The sequence below is a fragment of the Phyllostomus hastatus genome, unplaced genomic scaffold, assembly GCF_019186645.2.
Source record: "Phyllostomus hastatus isolate PE091 unplaced genomic scaffold, TTU_PhHast_1.1 phas_scaffold_345, whole genome shotgun sequence".
Classification (NCBI taxonomy): Eukaryota; Metazoa; Chordata; class Mammalia; order Chiroptera; family Phyllostomidae; genus Phyllostomus; species Phyllostomus hastatus.
In genome coordinates, this window is record NW_025334024.1 from 16,399,354 (window position 1) to 16,423,517 (window position 24,164).

Sequence of the window (24,164 nt, forward strand, 5' to 3'; positions counted from 1 at the left end):
CCACCTCGCCTAGTTGTAGTCCCGGAACTGGCGCAGAGTAAGTGCTCAATCGGTGTTTGTTGAATGAAGACACAAATGAGAAACTACTTAGGAGCCATGCCAAATATCCCCCTTTCCCATGTGAGTGAACAGGAGCAGTCTGGCTACAGGACTCCGTGAATGAAAGACTAAGACTGTCAGGTGTCCAATCATGTTCAAACTTGCAGCCCACCCCAGGCAGCTGGCGTGGTACTCGGGACACGGCAAGTATGAGATGCTACATAAGAAAGCACATCTAAAGAGAAGAGACAGAAATTATGTAGGATGGAAACACCTGGTTTTCAAAATCAGAGCGAATATATTGCCTTCAGAAGTTTCACTGCCAAAAGCAAGTGCTGTTAAGACAAAGCTACATGACCCTTCCTGTCAGTAGCTTTCCTCATACGATAAGTCTCTTCCTTTTCAAGGACACAAAACAATCTTTTTTCCCCTTTTTTAAGTCACCAGTAATTTACTATACACACTGTCTTATACCTTGATCTTTACTATTACAATACCATATACATCTTTTCATTTCTACACAAGCAGTTCTCACTGAAATCCATCACATTCTGGAGAGTATGTACCCTGCTTTGCTTAACCAACTCCTATCTATCAACATCTGGAAAATTTAAAAATTTTTACTTTTACAAAAACCTTATTGAATTTATTGGGGTGACACTGGTTAATAAACTTACACAGATTTCAAGTGCACAGCTCTATAATGCATCATCTGTATACTGTACTGTGTGTTCACCACCCCAAGTCAAGTCTCCTCCCATCACCATTTCCCCCCACACCCTTCCCCCCTACTGATCACCACACCACTGTCTGTGTCTGTAAGGTGTTTTTTCTTGCTTCACCCCTTCGCCTTTCTCACCCAGCTCCCCAGTTCTGCACTTTGACAGCTGTCAGTCTGCTGTGTGTATCTATGAGTCTGTTTCTATTTTGTTTGTTTGTTTATTGTGTTCATTAGATTCCATGTGTAAGTGGAATCACATGGTATTTGTCTTTCTCTGACAGGCTTATTTCACTTAGCATAATATTCTCTAGGTCCATTCATGCTGTCGCCTAAAGGTAAGATTTCCTTCTTTCATAAGCAGCCTTATAAATGAACTGAAAACATTTACTGAGAGAAAACACCGAGGAGTAGTTAAGAGCATGGATTCAGGACCTGACTGCCAGCATTCAAATCCCATCTTGCTACTTCCTGTCGACATGACTTAAGTTGCCACTCCTCCTTGGCAACTTACTTAATTTCTCTGCGCCTCAATTTCCTCTTTGAGGGTTGGATTCACTGACATATGTAAGGTACTCAGAAGAGTATTGAGTGTTTACTATTATTACTCTTTTAAAACAGGTAGGAACTACTTTTCCCAAATAAGCCTTACCCTCCTCTTCCTTCAATATTAATCAAACAACACACTGAGGACCCACGAAATGCTAAGCACTGCGACAGGCGCTTGGGGTGCAAAGGTGAATACAAATGGGTTCAGCCCTTGTTATGCTTGCAGTTTATTAAGGACCATGAACACTCCTGGGCTTGATGTTACAAGGAGTCCAGGTCTCTAGAAGTGGGGCAGGGTCACCGGACAAGAGGTTTTCCAGGCAGGTGCCCGCACAACAGCAGCTCCTCACCTCTGATTTTAAAGTTGAAATAAAAGAAAGGGCTGTCTCTTTGTGTTAGCGTCCACGGTAAGCAAAGAGTCTACTACCTATTCACACTGCACTTTTGAAGGCTTAATAAGCAATGCCGGATTCTCACCGTGAGCCAGGAGGTTGTAGAGCTAACAAGCTCTTCATGACGTGGTCCCTGCTACCCGTCCTGCCTCTGTTTTGCCGCCACCTCACCTCTCACCCCTGCACCTTCAGTCCCAGCCCTCGGATCTCCCCGGAGGTCTTCAAACCAGCCGGGCTGTCGCACACCACAGTGCCTTCATGGAAGCTGCCCCTCTGCTGAAATTCTTACCTCTGCCTTCCCGGGCTACCCAGCTACTGCCTGATCTCCAGATTTGGCTCTAAGGGGTCTCTTCCTGCAGTACATCTTTGTCAGCACCCAAACCCGACAGGGGGGCTCCTAAAATGTGCTCCCACAGCACCTGTCACAATGGACTGCAACTAATCACGAAGAAGTGATGATGCTTCTTCAGTGTTACAAAACCTGCTTTAGCTCCATCTTTCTAATTAATGGAACCAAGAAACTTCCCGAACACTTTCAACAAGAAATGATACGCCACCAGCATCCTACAGTTTCCTTAAGAGAGAGAAAGGGAAGAAGAATCTAGGGACTCCAAAAGAAATATGGTCTCAGTTCTGGGGTCCGGAGAGGACCTTGATGTTCAGACATTGTCTGGGTTCATTGGTTTTAGAACACGTGTGGGATCCTGTCAAGCGTGAGCTGTCCTACTGGGAGATGCGGGGGAAACTTACTCGGTTCACTGTTATGTTTCAAAACCATTGTGATGCTTACACAATTCTGGGGGGAAAAACCCATATAATTGTACCCTTTAAATGGGTGAATTGTATGGTATATGAATTCTATCTCAATAAAGTGTTATTAAAAATAGTAGTATTTGGGTTTGATTCAGATCGTGGTCTAAGAGTTTATTTCAGTTCATAGTTTATGGTTCAGTTTAGATTGAGTCATGTGAAGAAAACAAGTAAACAGAAAAAAAAAAACATGGGAACCATTTCAATATCTGACCCAAAGCAATTATAATAGGATGAAATCTTTAGGTGACATAACTAAATAGTCCTGCAAAGGCCTTCTCTTAGGTGTTTCAAGTTCATGTTGCTAAAGAACAAGAGATGGGCAAAGCGACATCCAGAACGACCAAAGAGGCCTAATGGCTGATGTGCGCTAGAGCGAATGAAGGTTTTAAGTCAGCAATAATCATCGTTTCTAAGTTATTTTTAAAAAGATACGAAAAGTTGGACATAGGGGTATGTCCCTCAGGGGAGAGTTAAAGGAGAGGAAATGGCTGGTATGGAACTTTCCTAAAAATCCTTTGTTGGAATTTAATAGAAGAACAGCCTTCATAATCAATAAAACAAAGCATATAAAGGTCAGGAATTGGGAAATGCCATAGATTCAACCTATGTATAATCTGTGAGTGTGTTTCTCTCCTTATCGATAAGGCACAATCACCGCACATGGAAGAAAATTCCTTCTCAGGAGGTGCTTCTTAAGATTTGACATTCAACATGGTCAGCCCTAGGATGCTGAAATTTGTAAAAGAAGGAATTTGTATTACAGTTTTCTAAGCTTTTGGTCTTATAAAGTTACATGCTCTATATAAGAACACTGGTGTCATCCTGGCTGGTGTGGCTCAGTGGATTGGGCACCAGCCTGTGGACCGAAAGGTTGTTGGTTCAATTCCCCATCAGGGCACATGCCTGGGTTGCTGGCCAGGTCCCCTAGTTGGGGGTGTGTGAGAGGCAACCAATCAATGTATCTCTCACACACCGGTGTTTCTCTCTCTCTTTTTCCCTCCCTTCCCCTCTCTAAACGTGAATAAATAAAAACCTTTTAAAAAACCTCTGGTGTCTTGTAAATACAAAAGTAATATAAGCTATATTTTATTTACTTATTTATAATTTATAAGCCATCTTCTTTCAAAAAGATTTAAGAAGGTCAAGTGCATTGGTCAGAAAAAGATTCCTGGGCACATATCAATGAGGTTTTTTTTTTTCCTATCATCATCTTTAAATAGCAGAGGTCCTAGCACATAGTAGGTGCTCAAGATACATATTAACCTATTGATGACTAAATAAACATGAGGGCAAAGATAAAACTCAGGAGGCTAGAGGAAGATATCTTAGAGCAGTGCACAAATGTGCAACAAGATGTACATTTCGTTAACCCAAAAACTCTAAAATCAGGAGGAACATCTAGTGCTGACATCTTGTACGGCTGTTATTTTAGCTGCTCATTTATCCTTCATGTACTGTGTCCCAGGCACTGGGTGTAAAGTGCTGAACAGTACACGTAGCTTAACTAGTCTTTTCTGGTCAATGACTAGGAACACAGGGCACATGTGATTAAAGAGAGCCAATCAGGGTATTTGCCTGAGATTTTTCTGTGAATGGGGATGAGACCTGACTTTGGCCCAGACATCCAAGTAAAGTTTCATCTGCACTTCCTCAAGATTTCCTCAATTCTGTTAGTTACCTTGGATTCTTTATAAAAATCCTCTTGCAATTAAACTATTCTAATATAACTTTCAATATACATGACAGACTAGTGAGGCCAAGGGATGTTAAATGACTTACCTGACCTGGAAATAGGATACAAGTCTTGTGACTGCCAACCCCAGAAGCTATTTATAAGTCCAAGTAAAAAAAAAAAAACTTTAGAGAAAGGAATCAGCACACAGTACCTCATGAACCACTGAGCCCAGCAGAAAGTCTAGCCTCTGGCACAGTTCTCCGAGGTTGGATAAGCTGCTGGCCCTGTGAGCGCTATCTGGGTCTCTCGCTCCCCTCAGGAAGGTGTGGATCAAAGGCTCTCGGTACTTGGAGACCATATCCCCTACAGAAAAAAGGAAGAAATCAAAATCTTTTAGAGCAAACGATCAACTTCCTAAAGAAGGAATAATGACATTAGCATGGTGCTTTTATGGTGTTTTATACTCTTTAAAGTACTTGCATAACCATTAAAAAATCATGCTCTGGAAGAACATTCACTGTTAGGCAGGAAGAAGACTCATAATTGACCATTGGACTGAGTAACAATGCGGTCTCTGTTGACCTTGAAAAGAATAGCTTTGGAGGACTGGTTAATGCCATCAGAGAGTCAAGCAGAGGTTGCTTAGAGAACATAACTTCATTGATCTCAGTCACCTGAGTGGGGAGGAAGAGGAAGTTTGTCTGTTTTCCCTTAAGGTCTATGTACTTTATATATTCCATTTAAGAAAAAGACAGTAACCAGAGGGGCGGAGGGAGAGGGTTAATGGGGAAAAACTGGGGAAGGTCCATCAAGGAACATGTACAAAGGACATATGGACAAAGCCAAAGGGGGTAGGTTCAAGGGTGGGAGGAAGGGATGAGTGGGGTGGGGGGCCATGGTGGGGTGAAAATGGAGACAACTGTATTTGAACAACAAGAATAAAAAAATTTTTTAAAAGAAAGAAAAAGATGAGAAGCATTTCTCTAAAATGCTCCCAGTTCCTAATGTACTACATGCAGTCATAAGACTCATCCCCTGCCCAGCAAACACCAACATATATTGTGGAAAACAAATCAGTGGTGACTTAGTCACAGCCTACTTTCAGAACAGAGGGGACTCTGTGCCCATTCTTAGGTGGCAGTTCTGAAAGTCAGTCCTGGAGAGGCAGTCAGATACATGCACAAGGGTGTCCGCATAAATGTTTTCCTGCAGAAGTGTAATAGTGAAAATGAGAAGAAACGAATTAAATATTCACTAATACAGAAGTGGTTAATATCCGCTCATATTATGAAATACTACTCAGTCATTAAAAGGAACATAACAGAAATATATGCACTAATATAATATGGAAGGACCCTGTTAAGCAAAAGAAACTTAGAGAACCAGCGTCATTCCATTTCTGTATGTAAAAATGCACACACAAACTCTCACTGAAAACAACCCAAACTTACAAATTTAAATAAGTATATTAAAAACACAAATGCATAGAGAAAGGGGTGTTCTCAGTACTGAAGACAATACAGCATGAACAAGGAGGCAAAGTCCCCATCTCCACGAAGCCTACTTCCGGTGGGGGGAGAAAGACGAGACAGTAGATGAACCTTCCAGCAGCAATAAGGGGTGTGATGAAGAAGAAGGAAGGTGGGGTTGGGGAGGGATTGAGAGCCGGGGCCAGGGCTCAGGGAAAAGTTGTCAGAGAGAAGACGTGAAGGAACAAGTCATGTGAGAACTGGGGGAAAGTGAAGGGAAGAAAGGACAATGGAAGTTTTATACTCTGTGTAGAAATCATATGGCTGTTTCCTATACTGGCCCACCATAAAAGAAAAGGGGATACTATTACATTAAAAAAAAAACAATTTAATGTTGCATTTATGTAATTCCTGCCCTGCCTGAGCTTTGCTACTACTTTCCAAATGAGCATCCATTTAACTGCATGCTCCACCGAGACCGCCATCCCCCAGCACACCTGACACCCCAAGGAGCCAGTGGGAAGGTCGGCATGTCAAGAGCCGCACACTGTACCCAGGCGGCTGGCTGTGGGCCCACTTGGGACCTAGTTTCCCAGGCATTGACCTGGAGGATCCGGAACACTTGCTGCATCCACTCTGCACTGCTCAGAGTACCCCGACATCCTGTTCTCTGTGACCTATCCTCTCTCGGACCTCACATACGCAGCCTAGGTTTGTCACACCTTTGCTCAGACCTGTTCTTCTTCAAGAAAGAAGCTCTGCTTCCACTTCCCGGGGGGTCTGCTAGCCTCCCTCCTCCCAGCTCCTACCATGCTGTGTGGCTGGTTTCTCAAGACTGCACTGAATCCTAGTCTCCAGGTTGGGGGTGGCCCTGAGCGGGTTTCTATGCAGGACAAAATGAATGCGTGTAGTTACAGAATAAAACTTCCAGGGCTGCAATTTGTCACAGGCATAGCACTTAAAGATCCCATCTAAAGGGTTTTTAATTTCAGCTTTAGAGATCCCTATATGTCAGATATTGTTGTGTACATCCCATTGTCATTCTCCCATTCTTTCTTGCAAATAGCACTCTAATTTTGTTGAAGTATCTATTGTCCCCTGGGCCCTAACTGTCACCAATGCTGTTCAGGCAAAGGTCTTCACTGGTCCAAGTGAGTCACGATGGACTATCTCCCTGCCTTAAGTGGCTTAGGCATAGGCATGTGACCCAGGCTGGGCAATGAGATGTGAAGGAAAATCTGCCGGAACCTCTGAGAAAATGTTTTCCCTCTGGCTATGTTAAAGATATGACATCTTAGAGGTGCTACTGCCAACTTGAAACTGGCCAAAAAGCTGAGGGACCAGAGGAACAGGCCAAAAAGCTGAGGCTGGCAGAGCAGAAAGGTGAAAAGAATTTGGGTCTTGAATGATGTCATGGAGCCAAAGAATGAACTAGTGTTGGACTTTTTGTAAAGTGCGATGATTGATTCCCTATTGTTTAAGCCAGTTAAGTCGGGGATTTCCATACCTGCAGCTAAAATCATTTAACTGATACAATATGAAAACTGGGGTGTTCCTGAAAATTGCAGAGTACTTCTCTACGTCGGTTCCATGTCTATCAGTATAAAACCAGAAAAGTCAGATTTTCTGAAACAAAGGAATTTAAGACAGTATGTGTTTTTTAAAGGCTTCAAAAGTCAATTTTATAACTAACATATAACAGAAGAAAAACTAAACCCAATAATTTTTCTTGTAATTACCATTTGGGACAATAGTCTAGGAGACAGCATAGCTCTTGTAATATCACTAGTATATATGACTTTCCCATTTGCCAACCTGTTTTTAAAAAGGTAACTATTTCTTTTTTTTTCTTTTTTTTTTTAAAGTACTTTATTTTTTAAAAGATTTTATTTATTTATTTTTAGGGAGGGAAGGGAGGAAGAGAGAGAGAGAGAGAGAGAGAGAATGAGAGAGAGAAAGAAACATCAATGTGCGGTTGCTGGGGGTTATGGCCTGCAACCCAGGAATGTACCCTAGCTGGGAATCGAACCTGGGACACTTTGGTTCCCAGCCCACGCTCAATCCACTGAGCTATGCCAGCCAGGGCTAAAAAGGTAACTATTTCTAGTAGCAGCTCATGTGCAGAGAGCTATCTGCTGAGTGCATTTCACAACCACTGACATTAAAACCTAGCTCGTTGCGAACTAAAATCACAGCTCCAGAACACCCACAACTATTCCTTAGTTTCCGATTAAGCAACCAAATCTCAATTATCCTATCCACTCCTGGTTTTAGTTTGTTTGTTTTTTGTTTGTTTGGTTGTGTTTTTTTGGTTCTTTTCCTATTCCAGATAAATAGTATTCCTGATCCAGTTAAATTTATTTGAACCACAAAATGCTAAGACTCTAATTCACTTTTTGTCTGAAAGATGACATACACTTGACCCTTGACAAGGGCAAACCTTCATACCATCCCACTGAGCTGTCTCCTTAAAAATATGCACATTATATGGCTTTTACAAAAAAAATCGTATTGATTTCTGCATTCCTTCATGTCCATTCTCAGAAAGTCATCACCACAGGCTATGACGGAGACTAACAGTTACCCATGGAACTGAAGTTAGAGTGACTATCACCTTTTCCTCAGGATTTCTAAATAGCTTCAGGGAAATGAACGCAGTTAAGTAAATCCAAGCCCATTTTAGAAGCTTACTCAAGTAGATGCTGGTTGGCGGGGTTCATCTCAGCACACAGCATTAATGAATTCTACCTTGTGCAGCGATAGCGGCGACACCTGGCTATCTGCATCTGCATGTTCTTGTCAGGGTGTCAGCAATAACCAACTTTCCTGAGAGGCAAACAGCTGCGTATTCAAGGAAGCAAGTCTGGAGGATCTATAAGTGCTTGAACAAACTTGATAAAAATGAGTTGCTTTGGCAGGTGAAAAAGCAAGTGCATACTGAAATAGCTGAAAAATTTTAACCCACCTATGACTTGCTTGCATCAATTATCATGCATGTGATGAGATTCTTTTAACAAATTAGGATTTGGAAGATTTTTATCCAGCTTTTCAATGATACTCTGAAGTCTAGATTGATAGATTCACTTAGCATATACCATTTTCCTCTATAAAGAACCTCAGATGACTTACACAGTGAAAGCGTGCTACCAAATCTGAATTAACACAATAATTTTGGAGTCAGGGACCTGCTGATTTTTTTCCCTTTTTTAAAAGATTTTATTTATTTATTTTTAGAGAGAGGGGAAGGGGAGGAGAAATAGAGGGAGAGAAACATCAATGCATGGTTCCCTCCCACGCACCCTGCACTGGGGACCTGGCCTGCAACCCAGGCATGCATCCTGACTGGGAATAGAACCAGTGACCCTCTGGTTTGCAGGCCTATCCTCAATCCACTGAACTACACCAGTCAGGGCTTTTTTCTTTTCTATTGAACTTATTTACTGGGATGACACTGGTTAACAAAATTATATAGGTTTCAAGTGCACAACTCTACAACATATCATCTGTACATTGTATTGTGTGTTCACCATTATAAGCTAGAAAAAAGAAAATGTTATTAAGAAAATCATAAGGGTGTTGGCTGGTGTGGCTTGGTGGTTTGCGCATCCTCCTGCAAACTGAAGGGTTACTGGTTTGATTCCCAGTCAGGGCGCATGCCTAGGTTGCAGATTCAGTCCCCAGTCAGGGCGTGTGTGAGAAGTAACTGATGTTTCTCTTTCACATCAATGTCTCTCCCTCCTGCCCCTTCTAAAAATAAATAAATAAAATATTTTTAAAAGAAACAAGATTATAAGGCAAATTCAATTCCAGTATTTATAGAAAAAAGTCTGTGGACCCTTGCAATTGAAACTCGTATTATTCAAGAGTCAACTATAGTTGAAATCCCATAGCACGCAGGCTTCTCAGATTGGCTTCTTTCACTTCGTAATATGCACATAAGGTTTCTCCTTGTCTCTGCATGGTTGGGTAGCTCCTTTCTTTCATGTGCTGAAAAATGTTTTGTTGTCTGGATGGACCACAGTTTATTTATACATTCACCTACTGAAGGACTATGGGTTGCTTGTTTTGGCAATTACGAAGAAAGCTGCAATGAACATTTCATGTGCAGACATAAGTTTTCAACTCACTTAGGTAAATACTAAGGAACATGACTGTTGGGTCATGTTGTGAAAGTATGTTTCGTTTTGCATGAAACTGCCAAACTGGCTGTCAAGGTGACTGTGCCACTTTGCATTTCAGTTGCCCATTGCTCAAATCTTCAACTTCATGCCCTCTGTGATGTGACCCTGCCTGTGCCTGATCGTATTCATCTAGCAGTATGCCCTTTGTTTTAATCCCCTGGTATAGCTGATTTTAAAATGTGGTATGTCCAGGGAAAAAGAGGTAAAATGAGGTTCAGCCATGCAATAAAATATTGCTTGTAAATAAAAAGAATGAGGTGCTGATACATGCTGCAACAAAGATGAATTCTGAAAACATTGTGTTAAGTGAAAGAAGCCAGTCACACACAAAAAAACCTACTTGTGCACATACAAAAAAAATTGAATAATGCATTGTAAATGGGTAAACTGTATGGTATATGAATTATATCTCAATAAAACCATTTTTTAAGTAAGTTTTTAAAGTGGGAGGAGTAGGAAGGCTGAAGAATCTATTTTACAAGGAAGCTGGGGGGAAAAAAACATAACAATCTTCCCATACTAGAGGAGAAGAAGGATATGTGTGTAAATAGAATCTGATATAAAACACACCTCTGCCTTCCAAAAGCTCAGAGAACAAAGGCCTGGGGACCAATCTCAGAGACTGTTCACAATGGCTGCTCCCCTCCACATCCGGATTCTTTGGTAATATGCCCACTATGGTAACGGGGTTTTGCCCTTGACCACCAGTCAAGCAGAACCCAAAGCTTTTCCTACACTTTGTGAATGGCATTACTTCTGCCAGCTCTTTGCTTCCTTATTTGTAATAAAAGACGGTGCCAAAAAAATTTTCAGTCTTTACTACTTTAGAGTCAGTAACTCCCACTGCTTTAGTTTTTTTAAAAACAGTGTAATTTAAAAGTCTCTTAAAAGAATCTAGAACATATTGAAGATTTAGACTCCGAGGTCCTTAAACATTGGCATAGCCATTTAGTGCACTGTCCCATCTGTAGAAATGGCTGCGCCAAGCCATATTGCACAACATGAACCCAAGGATAGTAAGACCTCATGCCAATATTTAAAAAACTTTGTGCTCCAGGCTTTCATTAGGTGTGATCCAAATTTCTGTTGCTCTATTTCATTTCCCCTTATAGACTGGACTCCGTGGAGATGGAGACCTCAGCCACGGTGTTGAGTCCCCCAGTTCACAGGTGCGCTTCCCTCTTCCAAGGTGTTACTTTCTGCACTGTCAGTTTTGGTGTCAGATATTTTGGGGAGAAAAAAGAGCAAAGGTGGAAAAAGACGAAATGAAACAATACACACTTGACTTCACTAAATCAATTACTGAAAAACGGGATCCAGAGGCACGACTTCTCCTCCCGTCCCGGAGCCCCATTTATGCGGGCGGGAGCTGAAGTGAATAGGCTCCTAGGGGTGACGCAGAGAGCCACGAGCCCTCACAGAAGTCTCCCTGCTGATCCGGTCGGTGAGGAAACAGGAGACGAAACACAGACCGAGCTCTACCTGCGTACCCTTTCATGTCCTCGCTAGCATCTATTCGTTCTTCCTGAGTATCAGCCCCACAGCTCTACTTTGCCACTGAAAGAAACACAGTAGAAGGACCACTGGTTCCACGTGACGTTCCATGAACGCAACTCGCTGCCACGCGTGTGGACCAGACTCAACAGAGATTATAGCTTCTGTTGAGGTCAGAAAGAAACTAGATTGGCATGGCAGATCCTGACAGGCAGGACTTCCTCTCCAAAAACCATTTAGAGAATTAAATAATTAAATGCAATTAATTTTGGATGAACTTCATCATTAAAAAACTCATAGGTAAATCATGACCTATTAACAATTACTTTTCAGCCCTGAATTTCCCCTGTTGCTCTGGGGAAATCATCTCTTTTCTGATTTTGGCTTCCCTTCTCTACACAGCCCTTTAGGGACAGGGCACAGATTTTAGTTAAGATAAAATATGCAGCAACAGTACAGCCCAGACAGGGAATGCTGTGCCATGAGGCAATGCTGTGTGCATTTGTAAGCCTCTTTGTTAGCAAAGCACTTGTGTGCCTATTATCTTATTTAAGCCTCACAAGAATTTAAGGTAGATAGAAAAAAAAATATTATTACCTTTGTATTATAAGTGAGAATAAAATTTAAAGAAGACCAATCCCAGGTCACACAGCTACTGAAACACAGATGTGTTCTCAAGACCAGGATTTTGTCTCCCAGGCAGAGGGCTCTTTCTACTGCCACCGGGACACTTCCGTGGCTTTCCATAGAGATGCGCAGGAACTTCTGTTCTAAAACAAAGGACCTAACTGGGGCCAACTGATTCACCCACATCTCAGACGTTCATGGTCTTTCTCTGTTTAACCTTCAAGGGCATGGGTGGAAGAGAAGCCAGTGCCACCCCTTCAAACAGTGCGCAAGCTTTAACGGGAGTAAGTTCCTCTAGTCCATGGGCAAGCATCAGAATTGTTACTTAATGGTCTTTTTATCCCCCCTCTCTCACTCTTTTTTTATTGTTGTTCAAGTACAGTTATCTCTATTTTCCCCCTACAATTCCCCCCAGCCATCCCCATCTCCTATCCTCTATTACTTAATGGTCTTATTGAAGGGCTGAAATCCTATTAATTCTAGCCTGAGGAGAACAAAAAAATTCCCCTCTTAAGCATTTTCAAAGTGGTAAGGGGTGAACACTTCTGATTTCCTAACAACAGAAGGTGACTGATAAATGCCTTGTGAAAGCTGCTGAACCTCTATACTAGATGCACATATTAGGGCATTGCACAGTGCTGGAGCCAAAACCATCTCTGGTCTTGACGGGGCTTGCCAGGAGGCAGGTCGAAGTAGTCACTGGGCAAGGATGCTGGATAGTCCCTGGATAGATTTCCTGAGACTGGTGCCTACATGTCAGGACCCACTTTTCTCCCTAAGGCTAATAGTTGACCTGCCATTTCTGGTTTTACCTTTATACTGTTATCCTTTTTATGGCCCTGTAACTAAGAGGTGACCCTGAGCCATGAGTAGGCTAGCAAAGATTTCAGGGGTTCTTAGCCCTCCCTTTCCTGGTTGTGGTCTCATTGCACCTCATCACACAGACCACATAAGCAGGGATGATTTAAACATAAATTGTATACAGACAGACGGATGGGTGTGGATGTAACCATGGGAAGATCTCTGTGGGACAAGTTTTGTCCCAGGGATTGGGACTGTTTTAAAGAGCCAGATAGGCTTTCTTGCCTCCAAATCTTTCTTCTATTAGTAAACTGTATTGCCTTAGAGTCTATTTAATCATTAGAATTCTTTGGGCTAAACAGCTTCCAATTAAAAATGCAAAGTCAGCCCTGGCTGGTGTGGCTCAGTGGATTGAGCGCTGGTTTGCAAACCAAAGGGTTGCTGGTTCAATTCCCAGTCAGGGCACATACCTGGGTTGTGGGCCAGTGACGGGTGCATGAGAGACTACCACACATTGATGTTTCTCTCCATCTCTTTCTCCCTCCCTTCCCCTCTGTCTGAAAATAAATTAATCAAATCTTTTAAAAATGCAAAATTATCCCAAGAAGGACAACATAATAGGAGGCTGCCGTCAATCCCTTAGTAAATATTAATATAACTGCTACCTCCTTTTACGAGCTGGGAAGGAACGAGAAAGATGTGAGGGTGAGATGATTTCTAAAATTTGATTACTTTCTAGTGATGGTCAAGTCTGGGTGAGGACCTACTGAGGGAAATTTGAAAGGGGAGGCGAGAAGGAAAAAGAGGTAAAGTGAGGGGAGCTGAAAGGAGAAGTTGAGTCCCTACTTTACACTCTAACTTGCAAAGTTTTCTTTCCATGTCTTCAAATAACAGAGTGATGTGCAAGTAAGAACTACAGATAAAAATCTTTAGAAAAGTGAGAATGTATAGGAAATGCTTTGTACCAATGGATTTTTGCCAACTCCATGAACTAAAGAAACAGAAACAAATAGTTCATAACAGGAGATGCCAAGACTTCTGTAGTTATACATTAACTAGGTTACTCATTCCATCTCAACTCACTCCAGTTCACTGAACCCCAAGATTGGTTTAATCAACGTATAAATGTTCCAGTTTACACAAAGTTACTCTACAATGACAATCTGTAATAATTGACTCTACCCCAACGTGTTACTGACAAGACAGATTGGTTCTCCTGAAAAGCGTGCTTGAGACAGGAACAGACTTCAGAAACACGATGGAATTTTCTTGAAGGGCAGAATGAACAAAGTGAAGCCCAGAAATGTGATCACAAGGAAGGAAAAGTTCCAGGTTTATGGCAAGTTACTTTAAAAGATAAAAGGAAAAAGAACACTAGGTATTTTAAATGAAGGAGACTCTTTATAATTTTGTAATGATGAAAGTATTACAACCATTCCAGTGACTTAATTAATTTAATTTGCCACATAAATGTTCAAACTCGTTAAAGCATGCTCAAGAATTAGTTGGTCTCATAATACTGAAAAGCAAATCAAGAGGCTTGTGGCCTGAGAATATAATTTCATGTTTAAACCATTGACACAATATCCCTCAACTGCTACAAAATCAATCTCTACTATTGTACACCAGGTCCAGCAAAAGGAAAATGGAGTTACAATTTCTTTCTAAGGAACTATATTCCAGTTAAATTGTTGGTTTACTTTCTTTCAAGTCCATAAGTAAAAATAAATGCAAGTTCTATTTCAAAACTTGAAAAAGAAAAGAAAATCAGATGCTTTGTAGTCCTGTGTCATTTCCACACACACACACTGAAGTACTCACACTAATGCTTTCATTTACTCTAAATTGGAATAGGGGAATGCAATGAGAAGACAAAAGTATGAAAACAAAAGTATGAAAATAAAAATAACAACAAAATAAAATGCCAAAACACGCAAGTATAATTATGTTGTTATCTTTAAAGAAAGAACCCTTTGCCAATGTCATCCTGTATCTCCCGAGTTAATGATTCCTACAGCTGGTGATTTTCAGAAAAGAAATGCAGTATCTACTCCAATCTACTCAAAAAGATCTAATATTTATAAAAGGTAAGATTTCTGCTACTTAAAGTAGGATACAATGCTTGATTTGGGGAAAAGAGGACTTAAGGATGATTTAGGAAGATGAGTAACTTCCAAAAACATTAAAAAGCAAGCACTGAGGTGCTGATAACAAAAAAAAATAATTATTTGGATCATGGTTACCTTAGAATAGGTGTCAGCAGACTTTTTCTGTAAGGAACCAAATAGTAAAGCCCTTTGGCTTTGAGGGTCACATGATTTCTGTCGTAACTAGCCAACTTTGCTGTTGTAGTACAAAAGTAGTCATGGGCAATATGTTAACAAATAAGTGTGACTGTTTCAATAAAACTGTATTCATAGACACTGAAATTTGCATTTCATGTAATTTTCACACATCACAAAAGATTTTTCTTCTTCACTGACACCAATTATTTAAAAATGTGAAAACAACAAAAACAAAAAATGAAAATCAAGACAGGAAGCCACCTGGATAGTAGTTGTCGACGCCCTGCCGTTTCCCAATGTAAAAGTTCCATGATTTTTTTGTTATAGAAATTTCCTGCTGCCACTGTGGTCACCAATGTACGTTCTACCACTGAGAGTTCTATAATTGTTTTTTGCAGTCTCCAATCAACTAAAGGATATGTTTGGTTAAAGCAAACCATTTATTTATTACAGTTGTGACTAAGGGCGTGACCTTTGCCATCAGAAAGATCTGGCTTAAGGGTGGGGGGGACAGATGGAGGTGGGGGGATAAATGGTGATGGGAGGAGACTTGGCTTGGGGTGGTGAACACACATACAATATAGAGATGATGTGTTATAGAATTGTACACCTGAAACCTGTATAATTTTATTAATCAGTGTCACCCCAATAAATCCAATAAAAAAGAAAGAAGAGGAAAAGAGATCTGGCTTTCAGTCCCTGATCCAGCATAGACCAGTAGAGCGACCCTGGGGATTCAGTCACTTCTCTGAACCTGTCACCTGTCCTATAAAATGGTGGTAATGATAACAGGAATCGGCTTGCAGGGCCATTTCAAGGATTATGTGGACCCGCATGTGAAGTGATTAACAGAGAGTGGCCAACCATGACCTGCACCCTGGAGTCGGACAGGTGACCGCACCCTGCACTCATCTGAAGGGCTGCTTCGGGCTCGCCTTGGCCGTGGGAGAATAACGGAACACGATGCACTCACTCAAAAATAACAACAGGAAAATAATAGCAACCAATTACTTACTCACCCCTTACCATGAGAGCTGCTGGTTCTGAACACTTTACATATATTATCTTTTAAACTTCATAACAACCCAATCAGGTAGTCATTATAAGGATCCCCATTTTACAGGTAAAGAACAGAGAGATTATGTGACTTGTCTGTAGCTATTAAATGTGAGTCAAGCTCAAAACTTAGGGTTTCGCAGTACATACCTCTCTCTGACAGAGAAAGGTAAAATGTATTCCGAGATTAAAGCTATACGTCAAATTCTTATTTACCTGCCCAATGGCTGCCACACTAGATAATCCCACACCTCTCCTTTGGTATCTGGCAACCCTACTACAAGAGTTAATATAATGGTAAATATGTATCTATGACGACACTCAAATATTTGTGATTTAATATATATTATTTCATTTCAGCCTCTCCACAATTCTATGAGAATAACAGTTCCTGGGTGGACTATAACTCGATCTCCATTTTTAAATGTAAAAAAACAGATGACGGATGACAGCCACTCCTTTTTCCCTCTGAATTGTCTCGAGTATCTACTTCTCTTCTCAACATTCTCACAGACATCCCTCCAATCAAGGCCCTCCTTTCTGGGTGCCATGGAACCCAGCCTCCTCGCCACCTCTCGGGCTCCAGGCTCTCCTTCTTCACCCACCTTTCACAGCCCTGCCAATCACTCCTACACACGTCTCACCACGCTGCTTCCGCTCTTAAGAATCTGTGGATTCTCAAATGCCCATCACATCAAGTCCAAACTCCTCTGCCCAGCCCCCAAGGCTCTCTGTGCCATGCCCTACCCTCTCTGTCTAGCTGTACTTCCCCAAGGCACCCAACACAACTTGGTCCAGGGAGACAGGTCAAGTCTCAATTCTCCACTCGTGCCACAAGCGGTCCACTTTGGTTCGGTTCTTATGCTTCTTTTCCTATCTGAAGACATCTTTTCCCATCATTCTCACATGTAAACCCTCATTTGATATCCACCATCACCTCCTGTCTAGGTCCAGATTGCCTCAGCAACATCCTAGCAGGTCTTCCTGCGCCTAGTCTTGTCCCACTGTCATCCTTCCTTCACAAAGCAACCAAAGTCATCTTGCTAAAATGTAATTATGATTAATTCCTCCCTCCTTAAAATCTTTCAATGGCTCCATGTAAAGTCAACATAAATCCATATCCCTTAACACAGCACACTTGGCTCTTTATGATCTTGGCTTCTTGAGCTAAGCCAGGCCACAGAACCCAGGCTAAGTTTGAAGATGGATGAGAATCATTTATTTTCTTTTAACTTTATTTACTGCCAAAGCAGCAGACAAGCAGGACAAAAGCTTGAAGAAAATAAGGACTCAGGTGGGTAAGTAAGGCTAGTCTCCCACTGCCTCTCCTGGACCTCAGGGCAATGTGCTGAAGTTCAGCATGTAGGGACCAGACTCAAAGCTGCTAGCAGTTGGGGCGAAAAGAACTGACCTGAGATCTAAGCTCCGCCCACTGCAGGCAAGACAAAGGCTGCAGCTAATTGCCTGATAAAACAAAAATTCAACAGCTGGGTAAAAATGATGACGGGATTACCAAAACAAACCAACCCAAAAATCAAACAGAAAACCCGTCATAGATAAAAACTCCAGAGTTTGGAGAACTATAACAGAATCCACAATCCTCCAACACGATATTCATGATGCCCAGGATATAATCCAAAATCACTTATAATAAAAAAAAAGACCATCCTCAAGGAGAAAGATAATCAGCAGAGACTAAGGCTGAAATGACAAAGACATTTTAATTATTAGACATGGATTTTAAGGCAGCTATTATAAATATGTTCAATGAGGTAAAGGAAAATACGCTTTTTTCAATTATAGTTTACATTCTATATAATTCTGTATTAGTTTCAGGCGTACAGCATAACAGTTAGACAATCATATACTTTACAAAGTGTTTCCCCTGGTATTTCAAGTACCCACCTGGCACCACACATAGTTATTACAATATTATTGACTATATTCCCTGTGCTTTACTTTACATCCCCATGACTATTTTGTAACTGCCAATTAGTTACTCTTAATCCCTGTACCTTTTTCACTCAGCCCCAAAGTCCCCTCTCCTCCAGCAACCACCGGTCTGTTCTCTGTATCACAAGTCCGTTTCTAGTTTGTTTGTTCACGTATTTTATTGTTTACATTCTGTACACAAGGAAATCACATGATATAATGAAAATATGCTTTTAATGAATAAAAAAAGCTAGGAAATCTCAACAAAGAAGCAGCAAATGTAAAAAGAGCCAAATGGGGAAAAATAACCAAATTTGAAATCCTAGAAATGAAAAATACAATATGTAAGATAAAAATTTCACCGGATGAGCCAAATAGCAGAATTGAAGATGAGAAAGAAAAGAGTCCATGAACTTGAAGACAGAGCAACCGAAACTGTTCAATCTGAAGCAGAGAGAGAGAAAAAAAGGTCAAAAAAAGAAAAGAAAAAAAGAACAGAGCCTGAGGACAATAAGAAATATTCTAACATACATAGAGATAACTGAAGTCCTAGAATGAAGACTAGGAAATTAAACAAAGACATATAGTTTACAAGCCAAGAGTGGAGATTAAAAATCATCAAATATACTTCATCAACACAAAAGACAGAAGGAAAAGGGAACAAAGAACAGATGAGAGAAACAGCAAGATGGTAGATTTAAACTCAACCATATTAAAATTACATTAAACGTAGACGGTCTAAACTATTTAAAAGACTAGGGTTAAAAGACAGAAAGTGCATTGAGTACAGACTGGATTTAAAAAAGCAAGAACAACAATATAGTGCCTACAAAAATCCGCTTCAAATACAGAGACATTAACGCATTAAGAGATAAAGAATAGAAACAGATATACCATGAAAACACAAATTTCAAGAAAGATGGTGTGGCTGTATTAACATCACAAAAATTAGACTTTGGCAAAAGGAATGAAAAACAAGGATGAAGGGTCGATTCACCAAGCAGACAAACGTTCTGACTGCGCATGCACACAGGAGCAGACGCTCGCAATACACCGACCGAGCGGAGCTCATTGACATTCACAGGCCACAGCTCCACGTGCACGTGGAACATGCATCCAGAAAGACTGTATCCCGGGTCGTCAAATAAGTCTCGGTACATTTAAAATGATTGAAATAATACACGTTATGTTCCCCAACGGCAAAGAAATTAGAAAACAATCATGGAAAGTTACCTGGAAAATCTACAAATATTTGAAACCTAAACAACAAACACTACATTTCTAAGTAATCCATGGTAGAAAAGAGATCATAAGCAAGATTAGAAAACATTTTGAAACGAATGAAAATGAAAATACATCAAAAGTTGGGGAATACAGCTAAAATAGTTCTTACAGATTAATTTAGGTTTTAATGTTTACTTTAGAAAAGAAAGGTCCAAAGTCAGTGAACGAAGCTTCCACCTTAAGCAACTAGGAAAGTAAGCAAATTAAACCAAAAGTTACCAGAAAGAAGGTGTTGTAGGGAGCCTCTACAATGGTCCCCTACGACCCCCGCCTCCTGGTATTCATGCCTTGTATAATTCTCTCCTTCTGAATTGGGACTGAATCTAGTAACTTGCTTGTAACAAAGAGAAGAGGACAAAAGTGGTTGTCAATTCTGAGATTAGGTTACAGGAGAACCAAGATTCCACCTTGCTCGCCCTCCCTTGCTCTCTTGCTTGCTCGCTCTGGTGGAATCCAGGTGCCACCGTTGTGCCCTATGGATGGGCCCTTGTGGCAAAGAACTGAGAGAGGCTGCTGGTCAACAGTCGGCAAAGTGCTGAGGCCTTATGTCCAACAGCCCACAAGCCCCTGAGTCTTGCCAACTATGTGAGTGAGCCTGCAAGGGCTCTGTGTTCAGCTGATCCTTCAGATGAGACCACCGGCCAGCAACGCCTTGACGGCAGCCTTCTGAGAGGCCTCGGGGCAGAGGCACCCAGTTAAGCCAGGTGGACCCCCAGCTTACAGAAACTGTGAGGTCAATGCTGCTTGTTTTAATTTGGTACGTTTTCAGGTAATTTGTTTTGCAGTAACAGATAATATAGAAAACAATATTAAATATAGGAGGGAAAAATCAATGAAATAGAAAACCAAAAGACAATTAATTAAACTAAAGGCTGGTTCTTTGCAAAATATGTTAATACCACTGGTAAACCTCTAGCTAGACGGACCAGGGCATGAGTAGCACCGTGTGTATAGAAAAGCGAAGAGGACTGAGCCGGAGCCTCAGCGGACTCCAGTCTTTGGAGGTCTGGCAGTGCGGGAGGAGCAGCTAAAGGGACTAAAGAACAGCCATGAGGAAAGAAGAGAATCAGGCAAGTCTACAGCCAGGGAGGCCTGGAGAGGAAGGGGTTTCAAATGGAGGCAGTGGTCAAACGTCCAGTGCTACTGGGGGGTTAGGTAACATGAGGACAAAGGACTGATCACTGGCCTTTTCAACATTTTGGCTGATATAGGAATGTTAGGGATGAAAGTCCCATTGGGGTGACATGGGCAGAAAAAGAAAAGGGAGTGCAGCCCGAAAGTCCAGACAACTTTTTCAAAGAGTTTTACTCTGGAGGAAACCAGGGAAATAGGGGCTATGTTTGGAAGGGGAAATGGGGATAAGAGACATGTTTTGTTTATTTGTTAAAAAATATATATTAAGTCATGTTTGCACGAAGATGGGAACAATTCAGCAGAAAGAAGAAACCGATATTGCAGGTGACCCAGTTCGGAAGTAGTTTTACTTCAGGGGCTCTCGTCCTTGGGAAATTACTAGAAATTAGTCCTCGTCACCAGTGAGCAGCAGCTGGTGGGGGACGGCGGGGGCGGGGTGCCGTGTCTTTATCTGTCTTCCAAGACAGAAGCTTGCTCCCAGTGGTAACTCTACCTTTCATTCTTGTGTGTGAGGGGTTGAACAAATCTAGTCCCCCGGCCGTACGCAAGAGGCCTGGTTTGGATTTAGTTTCTCCCCCCCGCCCCCCCGCCCCCTGAGGTGGTTGAAAGTCTACCCTTAACGGACTAGTCTCCCTACTGGCCTGCAGCTTCAGTGACTGCAGAGTCACTACCTAGAGCTGGAGGTAATAAAAAGTAACATTATTATTACATACCTGCTGATTATAAACCTGGCACTTTACATTTAATAACTCCTGCAAGCCTCACAAGAGCTCCATAAAGTATTATTACTAAGATCATTTTATAGATGCAGAAACCGAGGCCCAGAGATGTTAAGGTATATCTGAATGTTCATAGCAGCTATGTTCACGTTAACAGCTCAGAACTGGAAACAACCTAAGTATTCATCAACTGGTAAATGTATGAAAAAATTGCGGTATATTCACATAAAATAATACTACTTAGCAACAAAAGGTAGTGAAAAGCTAATATACACAACAACATGGATGAATCTCAAAAATATTATGCTGAGCAAAAGAAGTCAAATGCAAAAGGGTATCTATACACTGAATGATTCCATTTGCATAAAACACTAGAACAGATAAATCTGATCTATAGTCACAGAAAGCATATCAGTGGTTGCCTGGGGTAGGATGTGAATGGGAGGTCGTCTGGGCCCAAAGGAACTTTTAGAGGTGATGAAATCGTTCTCTATTTTTATTGTAGTGATAGTTACATGGATTTTATATCAAATCTCACTGAAATGTAGACTTAAAATGGGAGCAGTTTATTTAATGCAAATTATACCTTGGTAAAGGTGATTTCAAAGAAAGCACATAATAGTAAGAGTAATAGTAAAAGTATATTAAGATTCTGAGTTCTTTGGTTTTCTGTTTTCTGTTTTTTAGCCCTGACTGGTGTGGCTCAGAGGACTGAGCGCTGGCCTGCGAACTGAAAGGCTGCAGGTTCACTCCCCAGTCAGGGCACGTGCCTGAGTTGCCAGCCGGGTCCCCAGTTGGGGGTGTGTGAGAGGCAACCAGGTGATGTATCGTTCACACATTGATGTTTCTCTCCATGTCTTTTTCCCTCCCTTCCCCTCTCTCTAAAAGTAAATAAATAAAAACTTTAATTTAAAAAAATTGCTTTTGTAAAAGAGGGAAATAAAAGCCTACACAAGAAGCTCATATATTTTTGCATATATCCATATGAGTACAGGGAAAGGTGTAAAAGAATAATACAAAACTATTATCACTATTTATCTTGGGAGGTGACAACAGTAAATGTAACTAATATTTGGGACACACCCGATTTCTCCTTATATTTCTCTGTACTGCTAGGCTTGTGGTGAGCATGCACTACTTTTGGTAGTGTGGCAATTAGTATGTCGATATGGCTGCCAACACGCCATCCCTGAACATAATGCTATTTCCATCTCCAGGAATTAGAGGCTACTTCCCTTTCCCTTGAATCTGCGCTGGTTTTATGACTTACATTGACAGTAGAATATGGCAGAAGCCATAGTAAGCCAGTTGCAGGTTTAGCCCTTAACAGGCCTGGCAGCTTCTGCTTTTGTTTTCTGAGAAACCATTCCCCATGCTGGAAAGAAGTTTGGTCCAACAACCAAATGATGAGTGTCCACATGCAGGGACAGAGAGAAGCCATGTGGAGGGGCAATGAGACCCTCCAGTCAAGACCCCAGGTGAATGCAGTCCCCTGGGTGAGCCCAGCCTACACTACATGCAGCAAAAGCACCAGCACCTGAGCCCAGAGGACGCAACGTGGAGCGGAGAGGAGCTGCCCCCGCCAAGCCTTACCCACGTTACAGAATTCTGAACAGACAGATGTGGTTTTAGACCGTTAAATTCTGGGGCTGTTTATTACACAGAAGAGAACCAAATGACATATTATGAAAAAAAAGTCCATAAAGTAAAACTTTTAAATTAGTAAATTAAAAGTTAAAATATTTCTGGAAATTACTTAATTAGAAGGCCTTGAGGTAATTGGTTATTATGCTGCACCTTTAAGCAAATTTTGAGTAAGATACTTCTAAAGGTGATTTATTTTGTCATTCCTTGACTGCTCTTGTAAAGCACTTGATAGCAAAATGTATTAATGTTGTATTTCTTAAATCAAGATGTTTTTCGCCATTGCAATCAAGACAAACAACAAAAAAGAGGACTTTCTTAGTCCATTCACTTTGAAGAACATAATTTTCAAAAGATACTTTTCTCTATTTGGCAACAGACATAGCAGAGATTCAAAAAGCACAATCTCACCCACAATTTTAGAAAGTAATCTATCAGTATATAGGCAATTTAAAATGTAAACATCCTTTGACCCAGTGATTCCACTTTGGCAAATACCAAATTTGTATTCATACATATATATAAAATATGCACATGTGTAATATATTTCTACTAGCACACATATACGAGAATTTATATTGCAATACTGCATGTCACAGGGGAAAAATAGAGGTTCATTCACAGAGGAATGGCTGAATAAATTTTGTAAGTTGTGGTATATCCATACTATAAAATATTATGTAGCTGTATTTTTTAAAATTTTTATTTATTGACTTTAGAGAGAGAGAAAAAGAAAAACATTGACTTGTTGTTCCACTTGTTTATGCATTCACTGGTTGATTCTTACATGTGCCCTGACCAGGGATCAAACCCACAACTTGGCATATCAGAATGATGCTTTAACCAAAGGAGCTACCCAACCAGGGCTATGTAGCTGTTTTAAAGCTCCTCTTTCATTAAACAAACAAACAAAAAAACCCTAATTAATTTATTTAGGGTAGGAGGGAAGGAAAGGAGAAAGAGAGGGAGAGAAACATAGATGTGAGAGAGAAACATCCCTTGGTTGCCTATTGTAGGCGCCCCAAACGGGGACCGAACCTGCAACCTAGGCAGGTGCCCTGAGCAGGAATTGAACTGGTGACCTTTTGCTTTTCAGGAAAACACCCAACCAATGGAGCCACACCAGTCAGGGCTCCTTCTCTCATCTTAATTCCCACATCAAGCCAATTGGTACTCACAGTAGCCGGCTGGACAAATCTAATTATTCTATTTTCCTTTGTTTTCTACAACTGGCTAGAAAAAGATGGTTGTCAGCAGGTGATATGGAGAAGAGTTGACAAAGCATATTAAGTAAGGGTGTTTTGCAGGTTTTAAGAGTTAGAAATATACCCTAAACCCAGGACCCACTCTTT

At 41.1% G+C, this 24,164-nt stretch overlaps 1 protein-coding gene across 2 annotated transcripts in view; it reads right to left on the reverse strand.

Moving 5' to 3' along the window:
- The window catches only part of TANGO6 (transport and golgi organization 6 homolog), a 133,892-nt gene that overhangs the window by 31,365 nt on the left and 78,363 nt on the right, over positions 1-24,164 (reverse strand). For both annotated transcript variants that reach the window (XM_045819056.1, XM_045819057.1), the window contains exon 16: positions 4,398-4,549. In XM_045819056.1, the coding sequence (XP_045675012.1) occupies positions 4,398-4,549 (152 nt within the window). The remainder of the gene's footprint in view (positions 1-4,397; positions 4,550-24,164) is intronic.